Here is a 23518-nt window from a genome sequence, read left to right as displayed (position 1 = left end):
GCGGGATCAGCATCACAGAAGAGTCTCGGAGGTCTCTGTGGATGGAAATAACTCCCGGTTCTTTCATTTATTACTGAAGTCTGTCATATCTTCATTAGCTAAGCAACAACATGGCAGAGGTTCTACGAGAGGAAGAAGAAGGACCACCGTTGCTGATCCTTCCTATGGAGTGGGAAGGTTCTTGTTGCTTGATTTCCTTATATGTTTGGGCTTACGGGTTGCCTTGGTTCAAGAATTCAAAACATTAATCAAAAGCCTATAACTGTCCAAGTGTTGGGCAGGTGCCACATGCCAATTTACAGCGGAACCTTGGTTTACGAGTAACGTGGTTAACCACTTAAGACCCGGACCTTTAGGCAGGTAAAGGACCCGGCCAGTTTTTGCGATTCGGCACTGCGCCGCTTTAACTGACAATTGCGCGGTCGTGCGACGTGGCTCCCAAACAAAATTGGCGGCCTTTTTTCCCCACAAATAGAGCTTTCTTTTGGTGGTATTTGATCACCTCTGCGGTTTTTATTTTTTGGCTTATAAACAAAAATAGAGCGACAATTTTGAAAAAAATTCAATATTTTTTACTTTTGCTATAATAAATATCCCTCAAAAACATATATAAAAATGTTTTTTTTCCTCAGTTTAGGCCGATACGTATTCTTCTACCTATTTTTGGTAAAAAAAAAAATCGCAATAAGCGTTTATCGATTGGTTTGCGCAACATTTATATCGTTTACAAAATAGGGGATAGTTTTATTGCATTTTTATTAATTTTTTTTTTTTTACTACTAATGGCGGCGATCAGCATTTTTTTTCGTGACTGCGACATTATGGCGGACACTTCGGACAATTTTGACACATTTTTGGGACCATGCATTGTTTACTGTGAAAATGACAATTGCAGTTTGGGAGTTAACCACAAGGGGGCGCTGAAGGGGTTAAGTGTGACCTCATCTGTGTTTCTAAGTGTAGGGAGGTGTGGCTGTAGGTGTGACGTCATCGATTGTGTGTCCCTATATTAGGCAATATTTAAGTTTATTTTGCAAAGCAAATATACAAAAATCAAATACTTTCAACAGGGTACATATATTAGGGAACACACGATCGATGATGGCGCCACGGTGAAGAACGGGGAAGCTGTGTTTACACACACCTCTCCCCGTTCTTCAGCTCCGGGGACCAATCGTGGGACTCCAGCGGCGATCGGGTCCGCGGGTACTGCGGCCACGGTCATGGAGGTCATGGAGCTTCGGACCGGGTCAAGGGCGCGTGCCGCGGGCACGCGCCCGCGACCCACGGCTGGGCACTTAAAGAGGACGTACCTGTACGTGCCTGTGCCTGTGCCCAGCCGTGCCATTCTGCCGACGTATATTGCAGGAGGCGGTCCTTAAGTGGTTAATGAGCGTTTTGAATAATGAACAACCTTTTAATCCTGACTCAGTTTGTCTCGCAAAACATGCAGAATTTGTGCTAATTGGGTGTGCAGTACCGCATTTGATCAGAGGTGTGGGGGGGGGGGGCGCCGGTGACACTTGGAACGGTTCGGAACTGTTCAGAGCCGTTCGGAAATACTTGGAATCACTCAGAAATACTTTGAAACACTCGTTAATATTGCATTCCCAGGTGTTTTTGAACCTTTCTAAGGGTTCCGAAATTAGCCGATTATTTCCGAGGCTCTCCGGCGCCATGCCACCTCTGGCCACAAGCGGTATTGCAAGCCATGGAAGTCAAAGCGGAACAAATTATCTTTGTTTCCATTGACTTCTATGGGGAAACTCACTTTGATATGCGAGTGCTTTGGATTACGAGCATTCTCCTGTATATACAAAAAAAAAAAACTGGATGGGGGAAGGGACTTTTGAGGCACCAGCAACACTTGTATTTATTATGAAAACATTTTTTGTTGAATACAAATACAGCGAAACCTTGCATTACGAGCATAATCCGTTACAGGAGAATGCTCGTAATCCAAAGTACTCGCATATCAAAGCGAGTTTCCCCATAGAAGTCAATGGAAACAAAAATAATTAGTTCCGCATTGACTTCCATGGCATGCAATACCGCATGTGGCCAGCGGTGGGGTGGGGGGGCCGGAGAGCCTCAGAAATGATCAGGGGGCAGCTCAGCTGACCTCGGAAACCCTCAGGCTCGGAAGCACCCAGGAACTGAGCATTTGCGAGTACAGTGGAACCTTGGATTACGAGCATAATCCGTTCCAGGAGAAGGCTCGCAATCCCAAGAACTTGCATATCAAAGCGAGTTTCCCCATTGAAGTCAATGGAAACGAAAATAATTAGTTCCGCATTGACTTCAATGATATGTAATACCGCATGCGGCCAGAGGCGGGGGGGGGGAGGAGAGCCTCGGAAACAGTCGAAAAGGCCAGAGGACAGTTGAACTCCACATAGTCTTTCCGAACGGTGCCGATCAGCTACGATTGGGCCGTTCGGCTCCACTCAGCTCTGGCGCCCCCCAACTCAGGCCAGACACAGTACTGCACACCGCGTTGGCCTGACTCCCGCTTGATTGGCGAGACAACAATCACAAATCGAGTTAGGATTTTTAAAATAATGTAAAAAATAATTGTCAGTTAAAGCGACGCAGTGCCATATTGCAAAAAATGGCCTGGTCATTGAGCAGTCAATTCTTCCAGGGCTGAAGTGATTAACTAGTTTAAAAAAAATATATATTAATGTAAAAAATAATAATAAAAAAATCTAAACAAATGATGTAACAAATTTATCTAAAAAATGATGTAAAAAAAATTGTCAGTTAAAGCGACGCAGTGCCATATCACAAAAAATGGCCTGGTCATTGAGCAGCCAATTCTTTCGAAGTGGTTAACTAGTTAAAAAAAATAATAATAATGTAAAAAATAATAATAATAAAACAAATCTAACAAATTATGTAAAAAAAAAAATCTAAAAAATTATGTAAAAATAATTGTCAGTTAAAGCGACGCAGTGCCGTATCGCAAATGACCAGGTCATTGAGCAGCTAATTCTTCCAGGGGTGAAGTGGTTAACTAGTTAAGAAATTGTAAAAGAAAAATAAAAAAAATATAATAAAAAAATAAAAAAAATAATGTAAAAAAAAATAAGTCTAAAAAATAATGTCAAAAAAATTGTCAGTTAAAGCGACGCAGTGTCGTATCGCAAAAATGGCCTGGTCATTGAGCAGACAATTCTTTCAAAGTGGTTAACTAGTTTAAAAAAAAAATAATAATAATGTAAAAAATAATAATAAAACAAATTATGTAAAAAAAAAAAAATCTAAACAATTATGTAAAAATAATTGTCAGTTAAAGCGACGCAGTGCCGTATCGCAAAAATGGCCTGGTCATTGAGCAGCCAATTCTTTCGAAGTGGTTAACTAGTTAAAAAAATCTAAAAAATAATAAAAAAAATAATTCTCAGTTAAAGCGACGCAATGCCGTATCACAAAAAAAAATGGCCTGGTCATTGAGCAGCCAATTCTTTCTAAGTGGTTAACTAGTTAAAAAAAAATAATAATGTAAAAAATAATAATAAAACAAATCTAACAAATTATGTAAAAAAAAAAAAGAAAAAAAAAAGATGTAAAAATAATTGTCAGTTAAAGCGACGCAGTACCGTATCGCAAATGGCCAGGTCATTGAGCAGCCAATTCTTCCGAGGTGGTTAACTATTTAAAAAAATTTAAAAATATAATTCTAAAAAATAATGTTAGAAGAAATAAAAAATAAAATAATAATAAAAACAAAAAACAAAAAAATTATGTAAAATAAAAATCTAAAAAATAATGTAAAAAAAAATAAGTCTAAAAAATAATGTAAAAAAAATTGTCAGTTAAAGCGACGCAGTGTCGTATCGCAAAAATGGCCTGGTCATTGAGCAGACAATTCTTTCAAAGTGGTTAACTAGTTAAAAAAAAAATAATAATAATAATAATGTAAAAAATAATAATAAAACAAATCTAACAAATTATGTAAAAAAAAAAAAAATCTAAACAATTATGTAAAAATAATTGTCAGTTAAAGCGACGCAGTGCCGTATCGCAAAAATGGCCTGGTCATTGAGCAGCCAATTCTTTCGAAGTGGTTAACTAGTTAAAAAAATCTAAAAAAAAATTCTCAGTTAAAGCGACGCAATGCCGTATCACAAAAAAAAATGGCCTGGTCATTGAGCAGCCAATTCTTTCTAAGTGGTTAACTAGTTAAAAAAAAAATAATAATGTAAAAAATAATAATAAAACAAATCTAACAAATTATGTAAAAAAAAAAAAGAAAAAAAAAAAGATGTAAAAATAATTGTCAGTTAAAGCGACGCAGTACCGTATCGCAAATGGCCAGGTCATTGAGCAGCCAATTCTTCCGAGGTGGTTAACTATTTAAAAAAATGTAAAAATATAATTCTAAAAAATAATGTTAGAAGAAATAAAAAATAAAATAATAATAAAAACAAAAAACAAAAAAATTATGTAAAATAAAAATCTAAAAATAATGTAAGAAAAAAAATCTAAAAAATGATGTAAAAAAAAAAAAAATCAGGACTTATTTATGTGTGCTTTTATGAATTATGTTATGAGAGCAGTCAGCATTTACAATAACAATATGCATCTCACTGCCTATTTTGAAAAATTGGGTCTCTATGGATGAGGGAATGATTTTTGCCATACCTGCATAACATCGCAGCTGTTACATTTTAGCAAAAAAAAGCATTAAAATAGTACGATAATAAAGTTTTTCTTTTTTTGTCCTTTTGTTTAATTACCGTATTTATCGGCATATACCGCGCGCCGGCGTATACCGCGCACCCCAAGCTGAGGAGGGAAGTTTAGGGAAAAACTTACATTTTGGATGTCTTGCCTGGCGTCCATCGGCGGCCTTGTCCGGCGTCCTTCTGCGGCCTTGCTGTCTTGCCCGGTGGTCCATCGGCGGCCTTGTCCGGCGTCCGTCTGCGGCCTTGCGCGGGTACGTACAGCCTTGCGCGGTGGTCCGTCTGCTGTCTTGCCCGGCGTCTATTGGCAGCCTTGTCCGGCGTCTGTCTGCGGCCTTGCGTGGGGTCCGTCGAGCCTTGTGGGTGTCCGTCTGCGGTGGGGTCTGCCGAGGGGTTGCAGTGACGTGTGTTCGAATTTGGCGCGCTGTGCAGAGCCGGATTTCCTGCGCACTCGGCTTCACTTGGCTTCTCTCGGCTCCTCTACGCTCCTCTCGCGTGACTGCAGGCAGAGCTGAGCGTGGCCGAGCCTAGCCGAGTGCGCAGTACACTCGGCTCGGCTCGGAGATGTCGGAGACAATATCGGAGACAGCGGGGATCGGCAGGGGATCGGCAGGGTATCGGCGTATATCGCGCACCCACGATTTCCCCCTGATTTTAAGGGGAAAAAAGTGCGCGGTATACGCCGATAAATACGGTAACATTTAAAATCTTGAAACTACCCTGTGAAATGACATTATCATATCAAAAGGTATTTTAGTGATTGGGTTTACATCTACTTTATATATAAAAAACACAATATAATAATAATGTGATCATGGGAAAATGAAATTAAAGAAAAAAATAAAAATATCAAGAGCAGACGGCGGAGTTTCCACATCCTCAGAACAAAATAAAAATCCCCCGCCTGCGCGCCGCCGCTACCGAGATCACACAAATCCAAACGCCGTTTCTTCGGGGGCTTAAACGCTTCCCAAAACACATATTGACTTCAATTATTATGAAATCTGTCCCAAATAGATCTCTGAACTCCACTTCGGCGAGATTTAACAAATATTTCTCTTCCTTTGCTCTTCCCCCCGCCGGTCGCTCCTTAATGGCGAGATATACGGCGAGCGGCGGACAATAGAACTGTCATAGAGGCAATAAGCCTGATTTAAAATGTCCATTTTCTTTCGGGGCAGAGGAGGCCGGGGCGATGGATTTATTTTTTCTGGGGAGTTTGGTAGAAGAAGGGAAGCGTCGCGTCACTTATATGATTCATTTAAAGGGATTTTCCACTTTCTGTAAAGATTTATTCAACTTCCCCATTACGGGATTGAACCAATCAGGACTGATATTTGAGTGTTTAGCGGAGGCTGGGAAGTGAAACCTTCTATTTCTCAAGTCCTTTATTGTTGAGATCTCCGTGCCGAGTTCTCGGTTCTGCTTTAACCACTACAATACCGGGGGGACTTTCCCCCCCCCCCTTCCTGCCCAGGCCAATTTTCAGATTTCAGCGCTGTGGCACTTTGAATGACAATTGCGCGGTCGTGCTACACTGACTGCACCCAAACAAAGTTGTTATCATTTTGTTCCCATAAATAGAGCTTTCTTTTGGTGGTATTTACCGTATTTATCGGCGTATATCGGGCACTTTTTTGCCCTGAAAATCAGGGCAAAATCGCGGGTGCGCGATATACGCCAATACCCGCTTCCCGCGCCGTGATTGAATCCCTGCGCCGACGTATACCGAGCGCAGTACACTCGGGTACATTCGGCCAGGCTACGACGGGCAAGACACCAAAACTGTAAGTAGTAAAATGTAATAAAATGTTTTTTTTTTACAGGAAAAACGGGTCAAAATTAGGGGTGCGCGCTATACGCCGGAGCGCGCAATACCCCGATAAATACGGTAATCACCCCTTTTTATTTTTTATTTTTTGCTAAACAAATAAAAAAAGACCGATTTAGATTTTTTTTTAATAATCATTTTTCTTTGTTTCTGTTATAAATGTTGTAAATTAGTAAGTTTTCTCCTTCATTGATGGGCGCCGATGATGCTGCACTAATGGGCATTGATGGGTAGGGGTGCAACGGATCAAAAAACTCACGGTTCGGATCGTTCCTCGGATCAGGAGTCACGGATCGGATCATTTTTTGGATCGGCAAAAAAAATAATTCTCCCCCACTGTAATATCCACATCCCCCCCCCTCACTGTAATATCCACATCTCTCCCCTCCCCCCACTGTAATATCCACATCTCCCCCACTGCAGTGGCGTCACTAGGGTTGGTGTCACCCGGTGCAAAAAAAAATGGTGTCACCCCCCTCCCACCAACTATAGTCCCCCCTCAGTAAAGAACACCCGCATCGGTGCAGACACCCCCCCTCAGTACAGACATACCCCCCCAGGTAGTACAGACAGACCCCCCCCAGGTAGTACAGACAGACCCCCCCAGGTAGTACAGACAGATCCCCCCGTAGTACAGACAGACCTCCCCGCAGGTAGTACAGACAGACCCTCCCCAGTAGTATGACTCCCAGCGGTGTGTCCCACGGGTGCGGGCTCCTCCTCCTCTGTGGGTGTAAACAGAGAGGAGGGCCGCCGCCGGGTGTACCAAGACGGCCGCCGCTCCGGAGCTAAGCCGTGGCCATAACATTAGGAAAGGCCTCGGCTTCGGCCTAGCTCCGGAGCCGCGGCAATCCGCGGATCACAGTGTGTGCCGATACGAAGGGGGTGACCCGTTCGGATCACGGATCAACTGTGATCCGTTGCACCACTACTGATGGGTACTGATGATGAGGCACTAACATGCAGCACTGATGGGTACTGATAGGCGACACTGATGGGCACTGATAGGCGACACTGATGGGCACTGATAGGTGGCAGTGATGGGCACTGATAGGCGTCAGTGATGGGCACTTATGATGCTGCACTGATGGGCATTGATAAGGCAACACTGATGGGCACTGGTGAGGTGGCAGTAATGAGGTGGCACTGATGGGTACTGATGATGAGGCACTAATATGCAGCACTGATAGGCGACACTGATGGGCACTGATAGGTGGCAGTGATGGGCACTGATAGGCGGCAGTGATGGGCACTCATAGGTGACACTGATGGGCACTGATAGGCGGCACTGATGGGCACTCATAGGTGACACTGATGAGCTCTAATAGGCGGCACTGATAAGTGGCACTGATGGTCACTTAAAGGCAGCACTGTTGGGTACTGATAGGCACTGGTAGGTGGCACTAATGTGCACTGATTGGTGGCACTGATGGTCACTGATAGGTGCCTCCTTATCTGTACCCCTACTAACAAAGGGGGGGGGGTGGAATCTGGGGGCCCCCTTGTTAAAGGTTCTTCCAGATTCTGATAAGACCACAGCCCTCCACAACCACCTGCCAGGGTTGAGGGGATAAGTCCCTTGTGCCCTACCCCAAAGCACCCACCCCCATCACGTTTAGGGCATTTGGCCTGGTATGGTTCGGGGTGGGGACACGCTTCACCCCCCTTTCCTGACCTGCCAGACTGCATGCTCAGATAAGGGTCTGGTATGGATTTTGGCGGCACCCCACGCCATTTTTTATTGGTGTGGTATTCCCTTAAAATACATACCAGTCTTGAAGGGTCTGGTATGGACAGAGGGGAACCCCACGCTGTTTTTTTAAATTGCCAGCAATGATATTGATATTGTACATGTGTACGCGGCATTAGTGAATTGACCCCTAAGTCTCTGCCAGGAGAGGGGGCAGAGAGAGCAGAGTTGATGAATCACCGCTGGGAGGGGGAAGCAGGAGAAACTGAGCTACTGAATCACTGATGAGAGGAAGGTGGGGAGCAGGGGAGGCTGAGCTGCTGAGAAAATGACTTAGGTGACTTCAGTATTTCTGCTAAGAAATTTGAAGATGAATTGCTCCACAGTGGCAACAGTTGCAGAAGTTCATGAGAGCTTGTTTTAGCTGCCACATGTCAAAAATAAAGAGAAACCAGTGGCGGAACTACCGCCATAGCAACCCACGCGGGCGCTATGGGGCCCGCAGCCGAGTGGGGCCCGGTGAGCAGGGCAAGGAAATGACCGAGTTTTTTTATTTATTTATTTTTCGCGCCGCCGCCGAGTGTCTAGTGCGGCTCCGGAGCCGCATGCGGCTCTTTTGTACGGCTTTGCTGAGTGCGGACTGCGGAGGATTTAAAAAAGAGCGCGCCGCGCTGTGATAAATGTCCCGCCCTCCTCCTCCTAGAGAAGACTAGCTCGTGTTATAGAGCCAGTGTGCTGTCTGTCACACAAGCTGGTCTAGAGGAGGAGGAGGGCGGGACATGTATCAGCGCGCCAGAACCCAGTGGGGGAGCATCGTGAGAGATGACCGACGTGAGTCACAGCACAGGCTAAGTGAGGGGGACCTGATGTTTTTTTGATGATAATGGGGGGGGGGGCTGGCTTGCAATGGTGATGCCACCTACTGTCTCCTGTCATCATCATGCTTCTCGTCATCCCCCTGTTCCTGGCATCCCAGTGGGATGCCAGGAACAGGGGGATGACGAGGAGCACGATGATCCCACCATCCTACCTCTGAGGCCTGTCATACATTTTATCACCCCTGTCATCTCCATCCTCCTTGTCACCTCCCTACCACCCACCCCTGTCATCTCTATCCTCCCCGTCACCTCCCTACCACCCACCCCTGTCATCTCCATCCTCCCCGTCACCTCCCTACCACCCACCCCTGTCATCTCCATCCTCCCCGTCACCTCCCTACCACCCACCCCTGTCATCTCCATCCTCCCCGTCACCTCCCTACCACCCACCCCTGTCATCTCCATCCACCCCGTCACCTCCCTACCACCCACCCCTGTCATCTCCATCCTCCCCGTCACCTCCCTACCACCCACCCCTGTCATCTCTATCCTCCCTACCACCCACCTCTGTCATCTCCATCCTCCCCGTCACCTCCCTACCACCCACCCCTGTCATCTCTATCCTCCCTGTCACCTCCCTAACACCCACCCCTGTCATCTCTATCCTCCCCGTCACCTCCCTACCACCCACCCCTGTCATCTCCATCCTCCCTACCACCCACCCCTGTCATCTCCATCCTCCCCGTCACCTCCCTACCACCCACCCCTGTCATCTCCATCCTCCCTACCACCCACCCCTGTCATCTCCATCCTCCCCGTCACCTCCCTACCACCCACCCCTGTCAACTCCATCCTCCCTACCACCCACCCCTGTCATCTCCATCCTCCCCGTCACCTCCCTACCACCCACCCCTGTCATCTCTATCCTCCCCGTCACCTCCCTACCACCCACCCCTGTCATCTCCATTCTCCCCGTCACCTCCCTACCACCCACCCCTGTCATCTCCATCCTCCCCGTCACCTCCCTACCACCCACCCCTGTCCTCTCCATCCTCCCCGTCACGTCCCTACCACCCACCCCTGTCATCTCCATCCTCCCCGTCACCTCCCTACCACCCACCCCTGTCATCTCCATCCTCCCCGTCACTTCCCTACCACCCACCCCTGTCATCTCCATCCTCCCTGTCACCTCTCTACCACCTACCCCTGTCATCTCCATCCTCTCCGTCACCTCCCTACCACCCACCCCTGTCATCTCCATCCTCCCCGTCACCTCCCTACCACCCACCCCTGTCAGCTTCCTACCACCCACCCCTGTCATCTCCATCCTCCCTGTCACCTCTCTACCACCCACCCCTGTCAGCTTCCTACCACTCACCCCTGTCATCTCCATCCTCCCTGTCAGCTTCCTACCACCCACCCCTGTCATCTCCATCCTCCCCGTCACCTCCCTACCACCGACCCCTGTCATCTCCATCCTCCCCGTCTTCTTCCTACCACCCACCCTTGTCACCTCCCTACCACCCACCCCTGTCATCTCCATCCTCCCCGTCTTCTTCTTGCCACCCACCCTTGTCAGCTTCCTACCACCCACCCTTGTCAGCTTCCTACCACCCACACTTGTCAGCTCCCTACCACCCACCCCTGTCATCTTCCTACCACCCCCTGTAATCTTCATACCATCCCACCCCCTTAAATTTACTGGTGCACATTACATATGATGGATGCAGGGACATTTTCTTTGGGGGGGGGGGGCGCACGTAGCTGGTCTTGCCTAGGGCACCAAATTGCCTAGCACCGGCCCTGCCTGCACTGAGGGGCAAATTTCCGCCAGCCCGCTCCACTCCCCGCTGCACTGTGAGACAAATTGTTGCCAGCCTGTTCTGCCCGCTCCGCGCTCCACTGTGAGGCAAATTGACGCCCACCCGCCAGCCAGCCTGCTCCACCTGTTCTGCCAGCACGCTCCATTCACCTGGGCAGAACAGGAGAACAGTCAGCGGGTGAGCGGGCTTGCTTGCCAATCAGCGGGCGGGGGAGCAGAGAGATGACATCATCTGCATCATTGCAGTTCTGTCCCCACTGTGCGGGCAGCAGAGAAATTACATTATCTCTCTGCTGCCTGCCTTTACTCTGGGACACAGCAAGTGGCAATCCGCAATGTGTGGCAGGTGATGTGGCAAGTGACAATCTGCTACGTGTGGCAGGTGACGTTGTGGCAAGTGACAATGTGTGACAGGTGGCGTTGTGGCAAGTGACAATCTGCATTGTGTGGCAAGTGACAATCCTCAATGTGTGACATCGTGGCAAGTAACAATCTGCAATGTGTGGCAGGTGACAACCCGCATCTGGTGACGCGGCAAGTGACAATCCGTATCTGAAGGCAGGTGACATTGGCAAGTGACACGCTCGGGGCTCCTACTGATTCTGCAATATGGTGAGTTGAACTATTTTATATAACAATGTAATAATAGAAATTATGCACTTCAAGCATTTTTATTATTATTATTTTTTACTAGTAATGGCAGTGATCTGTTTTTTTTGTGAGACTGCGACATTGTGGTGGACAGGTCAGAAACTTTTGACACATTTTTGGGACCATTCACATTTATACAGCGATCTGTGCTATTAAAATGCACTGATTAATGTGTAAATGTCACTGTCAGGGAAGGGATTAAATGTGTTCCCTGGGAGGTGTTTCTTACTGGGGGGGTGGGAATGACTGGAGGAGGAGAGAGATCTCTGTTCCTAATCACTAGGATAGAGCCATGACAGGTCCTCTTTATACTCCTACATACATGTATAGAGCCATGACAGGTCCTCATTATACTTCTATATACACGTATAATGCCATGACAGGTCCTCTTTATACTTCTATACATGTATAGAGCCATGACAGGTCCTCTTTAGTTATAATGATATCAAATAAAGGATGTGGGGCATTTTGGTGGGCGTGATTTTTTTTTCGGGGGGGGGGGGGGCCCATACAACATTTTGCTATGGGGCCCTGTGATTTCTAGTTACGCCCCTGAGAGAAACCCCCTAGTTCCTGAACTCTGGACAATTGAACAGTTTGCCTCTTCCAATACAGCTCTACACAAAGGGGATTTCAGAATGCAGGGGTAAAGGGCCGATGCATTAGCACCCACAGTCCCTTTCGGCCCTTCTGAACATGTCTTTTTGAAAACCTTGTAGCTGTTGTAGGTATACTGTATTAAAGTCCCAGCTATAAATTTTGCAAGTGAAATTTCCAATATGAGCGAGATATTGATGAAACAATAAATGTTTAGACTTTAATATCGCAGGTAAATGTCATCCAGATGACTGCCTGGCCATGTAGCCAGCTGTGACCGAGCCGAGAAGACTGGAATATAAATCTCAGCTTAATCCTGAAAACGGGGAGTAGAAAAGGCGCTCATTAAAATTTAAAAATTACAGAAAAAAGGTAGATTTAAACCCGATGTTATAATATATTTCATAGAGTAGTTACACTGGGGATGGAAAGTTTGGGCACCCCAGGTAAAAAAATTGTATTAATGTGCATAACGAAGCCAAGGAAAGATGGAAAAATCTCCAAAAGGCATCAAATTACAGATTAGGCATTCTTATAATATGTCAAAAAAAGTTAGGGCCAGATCCACAAAAACCCGGCGCAACGTAACTTTTTCAATTTAAGTTACACGGCCGGAAAAAACTTTCAAAATGACAGAAAACCAAAAAAATGGTGTCTGCAAAAGTTTGGGCACTCTGCAGAGTTAATATCTTGTACTGCCCCCTTTGGCAAGTATCACAGCTTGTAAACGCTTTTTGTAGCCAGCCAAGAGACTTTCAATTCTTGTTTGAGGGATCTTTGCCCATTCTTCCTTACAAAAGTCTTCCAGTTCTTTGAGATGTCTGGGCTGTCTGTCACGCACTGCTCTTTTAAGGTCTATCCATAGATTTTCAATAATGTTGAGGTCAGGAGATTGTGAAGGCCGTGGCAAAACCTTCAGTTTACGCCTCTTGATGTAATCCCCCGTGGATTTTGAGGTGTGTTTAGGATCATTATCCATTTGTAGAAGCCATCCTCTCTTTAACTTCAGCTTTTTCACAGATGGCATCAAGTTACCATCCAAAATGTGCTGAAATTTTATTGAATCCATTTTTCCTTCTACTCGTAAAATGTTCCCTGTGCCACTGGCTGCAATACAACCCCAAAGCATGATTGATCCACCCCCATGCTTCACAGTTGGACAGAGGTTCTTTTCATTAAATTATGTGCCCTTTCTTCCCCAAACGTACCTTTGCTCATTCCGGCCAAAAAGTTCTATTTTAACCTAATCGCAGTCTTACTGTGCCTGAGTACCTGAATTCTTGATAGGCGTCCATTTTTTTTAATTTGCGGCTTCTTCCTGGCGTTCCGTGATAGGCATTTGACACTGTGTTCCACCTATCATGGAGGTCCTCTCATCCTCGGACTCAGTTTCCCAGCAGACACTGTGTTCAGTGTTCCGCCAACAATCACGGACATTCTTTCATCCTCGGACAAGAGGACGTCCGCGATTGGCGGAACACTGAACACAGTGTCTGCTGGGAAAGTATACGCCTAGGTTGTCCATCTGCATGCCTCACTGTGCCTCACTTTGCCTCACTGTGCCCATGTGCATGCCTCACTGTATCCATGCCTCACAGTGACTCACTTTTTTTCATTCTCACTGTGCCCATGCCTCACTGTGCCCATGCCTCACTGTGCCTCACTGTGCCCATGCCTCACTGTGCCCATGCCTCACTGTGTCCATGACTAGACTTACGTTTAACATTGGAGTATCTAGAGGGGGTGCCCGGCTTTGAAAAATCGTCACTCCCCGGCCGTAGGTCCCCCAGACAGCAAACTTTGCACACTTGTAGAGGAGAACTGGGGCTACATGGTACCCGGTCCCCAAATTTACCAGAGAAATTACAGTTTAACATGGGAGTCTATGGAAGGGGTGCCTGACTTTGAAAAATCGGTGCTCCCCGGCCGTAGGTCCCAGGGCCGATCCTAGGGTCACAGATGCCTGGGTGCAGAAATATTTCTGGCGCCCCCACATGGGTGTGGTTATCTTATTAACCCCTCCCCTTTACACATGTTTCTATGGCTATGACTCAAACACAGAGATGCTCCCCTAAGAAGTCTTCATTAGTGTCCCCCATCAGTGTCCCCCCAAGCAGGTGTTCCCCATCAGAGCCCCCCACAGCAGGTGCTCCCCATCAGAGACCCCCAGTACGTGTCCCCCATCAAAGCCCCCCCAGCAGGTGTCCCCCATCAGAGCCCCCCCACAGCAGGTGTCCCCCATCAGAGCCCCCCCACAGCAGGTGTGCCCATCAGAGCCCCCCACATCAGGTGTCCCCATAGATCAGTACTTGTCCAATAGATCCCTGTAGCTCGGGCGCACTGGGAGCAGAAGCACATTACAGGCGGCGGGGCATCTTTGGTCACTTGGAGGGTGGCACTCGGAGAGCATTTCTGGGAGTGCACGGGATGATTGGCAGCAGCCAACCCAGAAGCCTCTCATCACACCGCCTATGGAAGAAGAGCCGACACACGCAGAGGGGGTGGGGCAGACAGGAGACTGCTCCATGCGCACCGGACAGAATTAATTAGTGGAGCCTAGTAACGGAACGTGTTCCAGTACTAGGCCCCGCTGTGGTACCCAACCCGGATTCCGGGGACAGAGGGAGGTATGCGCTCTTGTCAATTGCCAGCGGAGAGAGAAAGCAGGATGGGGAACCACAGCACCCGCTACATGCGCTCCGCCTCTGGACACAGACAAGGAGGAGGGAGGGGAGCACTTTGGAGCTTCGACGCCCCCACCTCTGTGGCACCTGGGTGCGGAGCACCCCGTGCACCCTGCCTAGGATCGGCCCTGGTAGGTCTCCTGGATAACAAACTTTTCACACTTGTAGAAGATGAGTGGGGCTATATGTGTGCCAAGTTTGGGGTTCAGGTCCCCAAAGCCCAGGAGATCAGGTGCAAAAAGGTGACTCGAGTATAAGCCGAGGGGGGCTCGGCTTATAATCGAGTATATACGGTACTTTGTTTTTGGTTGTAAAATGACAAAATGTGGAAAATATATATTTATATTGTTATACTTGTACTATTTTGTAGAATTCCCTTGTGAATAGTAATAAATGTCTCACTGAAATATGTGTATATAAACCCCACTGAGCGGTTGCCGGAAGTTCGGAACACACAATGGCAGCTGTGCTTCCAGCCCCAATGACCTCATTGATCATAGATGGATATGGATATGACAATATGTGATCAATGATGTCAACTGTGATCCTCTTGCGGTAAGTGGAAAGGTAGCGCTGGACCTGTAGGGTTCTTACTGGTATTGTTAACTTAAGATATTAATGTGGATGTAAGTGATCTGGTTCCTGGGCGGGCAGCTTCCCCCCCCCCCCCCCGGAGGATCTCCACATTCTCCTTGGCTTGTAATGTAACAAGAATTTGAACTGAAGACCCACACTACTGCGAAGTGCAGCAAAGCTGCTCATAAGGCCTGCGCTTGCAATTCACACCGGAGAAAAATACAATTGTAGGTCCAGTTCACTTTTGGTTTGTTCACATTGTTGCCAATCAAGCCCTGAGAAGGGGGTGCTTGGACGCCCCGAAATGTGTTGGTTACTTTTTTTGGATTGTACCCGTGACTTTTAATGGAATGGAGTTATCAGGGAAATAGACATGCTGAAGCGCTTGCCTGAACAAGGATGCGCGGCACCATGGTTGGGCAAGCGCGCGCCGGGATTAGGTGGTCGTAAATAGGCGTGATGATTGCCCGGCCTATTTAAACCCACTGCTAACACTGGTGCATCGCTGGTGTATCTTCAGCTTGTCCTGCATTCCTGAGCTCTGTGTATCTGCTGTTCCTGATCTGTGTACCAACCCGGCTTGCCCTGACCTGATCCTTCTGACCTTCTGGCTTGATCCTTTTCTTGCACCTGACTTCTCTCCGCCTGCTTCCTGCATCTAAACCCGGCCTGGCTACTGGACTCCCTGAACTTGACTCTGATTCTGGACTGATTTCCTGTGTTGACCCCTGGCTTGGCTCCCGACTCCGCTATCTAGTCTGCCCTCCGGTTCCTGCTTCCTGGACCACCCAAGCACGCCTGTCTCCAGTTCTAGCTTCCCGGCACCCGTGCTTCTGTGGGCACTACACCTACTGTGTCACCTTCAGTGGTGTGCTGCGCTCGGCCACAAGGGGAGCCCTCCTAGCCTCTCGGCCTTCTACCAAGTTCCTGACAGGAGTTGTATCTGGACCTCTTAGCAGTGCTTTGGTCAGGGCCACTGATAAGGCAGTACAGCCAGTCCTGTTGTACCAGGGCCCGGCCCTATCAGCTCAACAGGGGGGCCCGGGCACATTTACAGTTAATTACTGTAAAATAAAAAAGCTTTCTAAAGCCTGTAGGCACAGCAATCTCAGTTTTATCAGATGTTTTGGAGGCAGGGGTCTATTAGACCCCATAGAGGTCAGGGTTGGGGTCAATTGTGGGTCAAAGGGGGGCCAAAAGGTAGACTGTATGGAGCCCCATGATTTCTAACAGCAGCCCTGCAAGGAACGGGTCAAAGGGGAGCCCTGAAAGGTAGATTGTATGGGGCCCATGATTTATAACAGCAGCCCTGCAAGGAGGCTAGATGAGACATATGAGGTCTAAGGGTGGGTGAAAGGGGGCCCCGAAAGGTAAACTGTATGGGGCCCCATGATTTCTAACAGCGGCCCTGCAAGGAGGCTAGAGGATAGATCTGGGGTCTAATAGAGCGTGGGGTTACTAATGAGCAGGGGATCAACAGAGCTGGAGGTTTCTACTGAGTGGGGAATCAGCAAAGCTGTGGGTTACTACTAAGTGGTGGATCAGCAGAGTTGGGGGACTGGAGAGAGAGAGAGGACTGAGCAGCAGAGGATCAGCAGAGCTGGGGGATCATAGCAGGAGAAACTAGCAGATGTCACATGTGGTGAGCAGTGGGAGGCAATACAGTGGGAGGTAAGTGGGGGCTGGAGAGAGATGAGGATCAGCAAACCAGAGGATTAGCAGAGCTTGTGGTTACTAATGAGCAGGGGATCAGCAGAGCTGGAGGCAGGGCTGGGACAAGGAGTGGGCAGAGGGGGGGGGGCGGCTGCCTTGGGCACTGTAGTATCATGTGAGGTGGGGGAAGGGGATTTGTGTTGGAAGGGGTAATTTGGCAGAGTGGCAGGGAGAATTATTCTAGTTGGAAAAAATTGGAGGGGGGGCGGTGCTAAGAGTAATTTAGGGGAGTTTATGCTGGAAGGGGTGATGAGGGAAGAAGATTTGTGCTGGGGGGGATTTTGGGGGCAGAGGAGTTGTGCTAGTAGAGGGGATTTCAGCAGGGGGGCGGGATTGCTGACACATAATGCTCATATATCTTGGGGGGGGGGCGCACTGGGCACTAGATGATCTTGTCCCGGCACTGGCTGGAGGTTGCTACTGAGCGGGGGATAGGCGAAGCTGGGGGAACTACTGAGTGGGGAAAGGCGGAGCTGGGGGTACTACTGAGCAGGGGATAGGCGGAGCTGGGGGTACTACTGAGCGGGGGATAGGCGGAGCTGAGGAAAGTACTGAGCGGGGGGGGGGGGGAAGGCAGAGCTGGGGGTACTACTGAGCGGGGGATAAGCGGAGCTGGGGGTACTAATGAGCGGGGGATAGGCAGAGCTGGGGGTACTATTGAGCGAGGGATAGGCAGAGCTGGGGGTACTACTGAGTGGGGGATAGGCAGAGCTGGGGGTACTACTGAGCGGGGGATAGGCAGAGCTGGGGGTACTACTGAGCGGTGGATAGGCAGAGCTGGGGGTACTACTGAGCGGGGGATAGGCAGAGCTGGGGGAACTACTGAGCGGGGGATAGGCGGAGCAGGGGAAACTACTGAGCGGGGGGAGGCGGAGCTGGGGGGTACTACTTAGCGGGGGATAGGCACAGCTGGGGGTACTACTGAGTGGGGGATAGGCAGAGCTGGGGGTACTACTGAGCGGGGGATAGGCAGAGCTCGGGGTACTTCTGAGCGGGGGATAGGCGGAACTGAGGGGAACTACTAAGCGGGCGATAGGTGGAGCTGGGGGAACTACTGAGCGGGCGATAGGTGGAGCTGGGGGTACTACTGAGCGGGGGATAGGCGGAGCTGGGGGTACTACTAAGCGGGCGATAGGTGGAGCTGGGGGAACTACTGAGCGGGGGATAGGCGGAGCTGGGGGAACTACTGAGCGGGGGATAGGCGGAGCTGGGGGAACTATTGAGTGGGACATCAGAAGAGCTAGGGCTACTACTGAGTCAGGATTTGCTGAATAATAGTACTAATGAGCTGGGGATCTGCTAAGCGGGGGTATTAATAGTCTGAGGATCTGCTGAACAGGGGTACTAGTGAGTATTACTGAGCTAGGGGTACTACTTGGCCAAGGTTTTGCTGAGCCCCTTTAAAACAAATAGAAAACCAACACTCACACACAGGGCATTCGCCAGGCTTCAATAAAACTTTGAAAAAGCATCAAAAACACATTAAAAAAAGCAAGTCAAAGCAAATGTAAATGAGCCCCAATTTTGCAAGGAAATTGAAATATAACAGATGAACGTAAAGCAAAAAATAAATAAATAAATGCCTTAACAAAGAAAACAAAAGCAGCCACCTCATCTAGGAATTGGACAGTTGCAATACGGGTTGCCTTTGGATGTAATAAATGCATAAAAAAGAAGAAAAAGAATCTGCGGAGCTCTGCAGGAAACGAAAATCTTGGATCTCGCAGCTTCTGGCACCGAATGTTGGATGACGGAGTGGATAAGTCCCTCTTCCAAGGGTTAAAAATGTTTGGCCCAGAGCTCTTACCAGCAATTAGTGCCCTTATAGAGGAGAAAGTGACCTTTCGCGTCTCACCGTCTCTGCTGGGAAAGGCCCGTATTGCTGGAACAGACACCTTTTGTGGTTTACTTTCGTTACATTGCTTTAAACTTATGGCATCAATTAAAGCTTATACAAGCATAAGGAGAGCAGTTGGGGGGGGGGGCAGAATGTACTGCCAGGGAGGATGCCAGGGACTGTGCGCTAAGTGGTCACATGATCGTTATTATGTTTTTATTATTTCTATTATATTGCAGAAAGGTGCGCTCTTCTTGGTTGGTTTTTGTTCTATCCAGGTCAAGGCTGGGCAACCTGCAGCTCACATCCAAACTTTCTGAGCAGGGCAGCCATCAAAAATTTTGGGGACCCTTACACAGCTTGGGGGGGGAGGGTGTTGACGAAAAAAGAACAAGTGTAATCTCCTGAAGCAAGATAATAAGCGGGGTGCTGTGGCCCCTTGCAAAAAACGGGAGGGGGGCTGGCCGGGCCTGTAAGGGGCCCTGGGGGGACCATTGGGCCCCTTACAGGTGTAATGCAAAAAAAATTCAACTGGAGGGGGGCCAGCCGGGCCTGTAAGGAGCCATGGGAACCATCGGGCCCCTTACAGGTGTAATGCAAAAAAATATATATATATTTAAACAGGAGGGGGGCCAGCCGGGCCTGTAAGGGGTCCTGGGGACCATCGGGGAAAGGAAAGGATTAGGGGAGGAAAGGAAAGGAGAAAATGGAAAGGAAAGGAAAGGAAAGAGAAAAAGGAGGGGAAAGGGAATTGGGCGCCCCATTGGAATTCTTGGCAAGGATGCTGGAACCCCCATTGGAGTTCTTGGCAAGGATTCTGGAAGCCCCTTTAGAATTCCTGACAAGGATTTTGGGAGCCCCATTGGAATTCTTGGCAAGGAGCATGGAACCCTTATTGGAACTTCAGGCAAGGATTCTGGAAGCCTCATAGGAATTCCTGGCAAGGATACTGGAAGCCCCATTGAAATTCTTGGCAAGGATACTGGAAGCCCCATTGAAATTCTTGGCAAGGATACTGGAAGCCCCATTGGAATTCTTGGCAAGGATTCTGGAAGCCCCATTGGAATTCCTGGCAAGGATTCTGGAAGCCCCATTGGAATTCCTGGCAAGGATTCTGGAAGCCCCATTAAAATTCTTGGCAAGAATCCTAGAAGCCCTATTGGGATTCCTGCCATTGATTCTAGAAGCCACATTGGAATTCTTGGCAAGGATCCTGGAAGCCCCATTGGAATTCCTGGCATGGATTCTGGAAGCCCCATTAGAATTCTTGGCAAGAATCCTGGAAGCCTCATTGGAATTCCTGGCATAGATTCTGGAAGCCCCATTGGAATTCTTGGCAAGGATCCCAGAAGCCCCATTGGAATTCCTTGCAAGGATTATGGAAGCCCCATAGGAGATCTTGGCAATGATCCTAGAAGCCCCATTGGAATTTCTTGCAAGGATTCTGGAAGCCCCATAGGAGATCTTGGCAATGATCCTAGAAGCCCCATTGGAATTCCTTGCAAGGATTATGGAAGCCCCATAGGAGATCTTGGCAATGATCCTAGAAGCCCCATTGGAATTCATTGCAAGGATTCTGGAAGCCCCATTGGAATTCCTGGCAAGGATTCTGGAACCCCCATTGGAATTCCTGGCAAGGATTCTGGAAGCCATATTAAAATTCCTGGCATAGATTCTGCAAGCCCCATTGGAATTCTTGGCATAGATTCTGCAAGCCCCATTGGAGTTCTTGGTAATGATCCTAGAAGCCCCATTGGAATTCCTGGCTAGGATTCTCTGAATACGGTACCATCTACAGGGAGAGTGGCCCAGGGCCCGGCAGCACTGCCCTGGAGGGGTTCTTGGAGGATCACAGGCTTGGCTAAAAACAATGAAAAAAAAATGCTACTGCCGGCAGAATGGCTTCTCTGTATGAATTTCAACACTTCGCTTTTTTCTCCGAGTTACACATCTGAGACTGGAGATGTAGATTGTTTTCTGCTATGTAAATCACAGCAGTACTTTATATTCCTCAGCCGGCACCAAAATACATTGTTTTATAGAGTGAAATGAAGACGGTTTTCCTCTTGTTTCTAGCAAGTTATTGAAGACTGCCAAAATAAACATTGGTATTGACTTCATAATGAGGGGAGTCTGGGAGAGGCAACCCCACAGGGACAAAGTCAATACGAAGATTCTGTTATGTATCGAACCAGCAATCCAATATCATTCAAAACAGGAAGGAATGCAAATGATGACAACATGCATACAGATCCATCAGAAATTCTCTTTATCTATTGTAGAAAAGTCTTCCCGTCTACTTCTACCGAACCGGGGCCCGGCCTTGAAGACAACAGGGAGCGATACAAGCGAGTGAAGAAGAAGGAAATCTCGAATGGAAAAGTCAACAGCAGAGGAGCAAACTGCTACAATCTGATTGCACCTATCATATAATAAAATAAAAAAAGATTCCAGTGTTCTGGCAAATAATAGCAACCCAGGGACTCCAAGCAAAGGAAAGGTCCAAGTCCAACAGCACTGGAGCCGATACCCAAGGGGTTAAAGCAGCACTAGGATCTAGACCTGTGCACTGCTGAAAAATATTTTTGTTTTCGTTACATTAGTGTCAGGTCACCTGTGGCCAGGTGACAAGTGCACCCCGTGGGGGTCAGGGATGCACCACAGGGTAGTGAACCCTATAGCCGACTGCTGCGATCAGAGAGAAAGCGAACCCAAGATCGCCCAGGGCGCGGAGTCTAAGACCCAGCTTTGTGTTCACCAGAGCCTCTAGTGGTGAGGATGGCCTTCGCCGCAGCTGGATCCAGGTCGCGACCCGTGGGGTCCCCTAGGACACGCTCCGCAGAGAGAGAGAGTAAGCAGCAGGCAGGACAAACGGTAGTGATGGGTAAGCCGAGGTCAGGGCAACAGGCAGACTAGGGTAACCAAGGGACAGGAAAAAGGTCAAGGGCACAGGCAAACAGGAGAAGTCAGGGACGAGCCAAAAACGCTACACAGGAAGGCAATCGTAGCACACTGCAGACAGGAACTTGAGCAAACAACACTGTTGAACAGCACTGCAGGCCTGTAGTGCAATAGTTAATATAGACTTGCTGGGATGGCCTGGGTGGGGCCATACAGGAAGGAGAGGAAATAAGAAGGTAACCAGAACAGAGTCAGGCCTCTAATGGACAGATGGAAACATGTAAGCTGTCAGACTATTGCATATCCATGACAATTAGTTTTTTTTTGCATTTTTCGGAAATTTGGAAATTCTGTAAATTCCATAATTTGGAATTGGGAAATTCGAAAAATCAGAATTCCAAAATTCGGAAATTCGGAATTAGAAAATTCAGAAATTAGAAAATTTGTATATTCAGAAATTCGAAAATTCAGGAATTCAGAAAGTCGAAAAATTCAGAATTAAAAAATTCGGAAATAAAAAAATCCAACTTTTTTTCCGATTTCCGAATTTTTGAACTTTCTCAATTTTCGAAATTTCAGTTTTTCAAATTTCCGAATTTTCAAAATTCTCACAATGATACCTCACATGTGTGGTTTGAACGTTGTTTACATATGTATATGTGGGCACGACCTATGTATGCGTTCGCTTCTGAGCGGCGAGCACGCGGGGACGGGGGGGGGGCACTTTAAATATTTTGTAAACATCCCCTGTAATAGGAATAGCGCATGACAGGTCCTCTTTACAGCGAGATCTGGGGACAGCCGAGGCGGCGGCATTTTTTTTCAAATGCAGAGGCCGGGCATGATGTCATAACATCGCGCCCAGCCTCCGAACGATCAAAGAGATATCTGGGGGCCACCTGGCCAGCCAGATTCTCCATGGTAAACTTCTGGCATGGACCGATTCCGTCTCCCTCTTGCAGATAGTACGGCACAGAAGGAAGCATAGGCCTGCAGAAGGCCGCATAGCTGCGGCCTCAATTACCGGCCGGCGTGGCCCGACGCGATCGCACGGCGGGGGAGGTGGGGGCGTACGGAGACACAGGATGGGGTCTCCGTGCGTCCTCACCTCCCCCGCCGCGCCGGCTGGTAATTGAGGCCACGGCTTTGTGGCCTTCTGCAGGCCTATGCTTCCTTCCCCAGGCGCCAGGCCGGTAATTTTAGTCGCAATTGCGACCTGGCGCCTGGATTTCGTCGAACCCTGTATTACCACTTTAAATACATAGCTGCAAATACATAGCTTGCTGACAATGTCCTCTCTTTCCACATTTTTTATTTCATTTAGGAATCTTCACAGGTGAATCCATTCACAAAGTCCTGGCAGATATCACAATAAAAGTCCGTCTTTTGCGAATCAACAAAATATTTCCAGCACTAGCGGCCAAGGACACACAATCCTCTCCGCCAGAGGAAATCTGTCCTCTAACCGTTCCCTTCCTAATCCAATTTTTTTTCCGGGGTAATAAAAGTCACAAAGATTTAGAAAAGAAGAGCTCCGGCTGGAGAAAGACTCTCTATTGTGAGATAGAACCTTGTATTCCAACAAAAAGTCATAAAGACCTCACAATGACGTTCCTATAGGCAGGGCGCGCGGGAAGTCATCGGGGTGAGGATGACATATTCAGTGTGAGGTGCAATAAAAGCCAAAGATAATCACAATCTATTCTAAGG

General features: G+C 48.0%; 1 protein-coding gene across 1 annotated transcript in view; it reads left to right on the top strand.

Moving 5' to 3' along the window:
- LOC120944457 (collagen alpha-1(XI) chain-like) overlaps positions 1–20677 on the top strand; it is a 67766-nt gene extending 47089 nt beyond the window's left edge. The window contains exon 3 of the mRNA XM_040358516.1: positions 19710–20677. Within this exon, the coding sequence (XP_040214450.1) occupies positions 19710–20677 (968 nt within the window). The remainder of the gene's footprint in view (positions 1–19709) is intronic.
- The last annotated feature ends 2841 nt before the right edge of the window (positions 20678–23518 follow it).

Source organism: Rana temporaria, chromosome 6 (assembly GCF_905171775.1).
Source record: "Rana temporaria chromosome 6, aRanTem1.1, whole genome shotgun sequence".
Classification (NCBI taxonomy): Eukaryota; Metazoa; Chordata; class Amphibia; order Anura; family Ranidae; genus Rana; species Rana temporaria.
The sequence above is the reverse complement of the archived record's forward strand: the minus strand, read 5'-3'. Positions and strand labels throughout refer to the sequence as shown.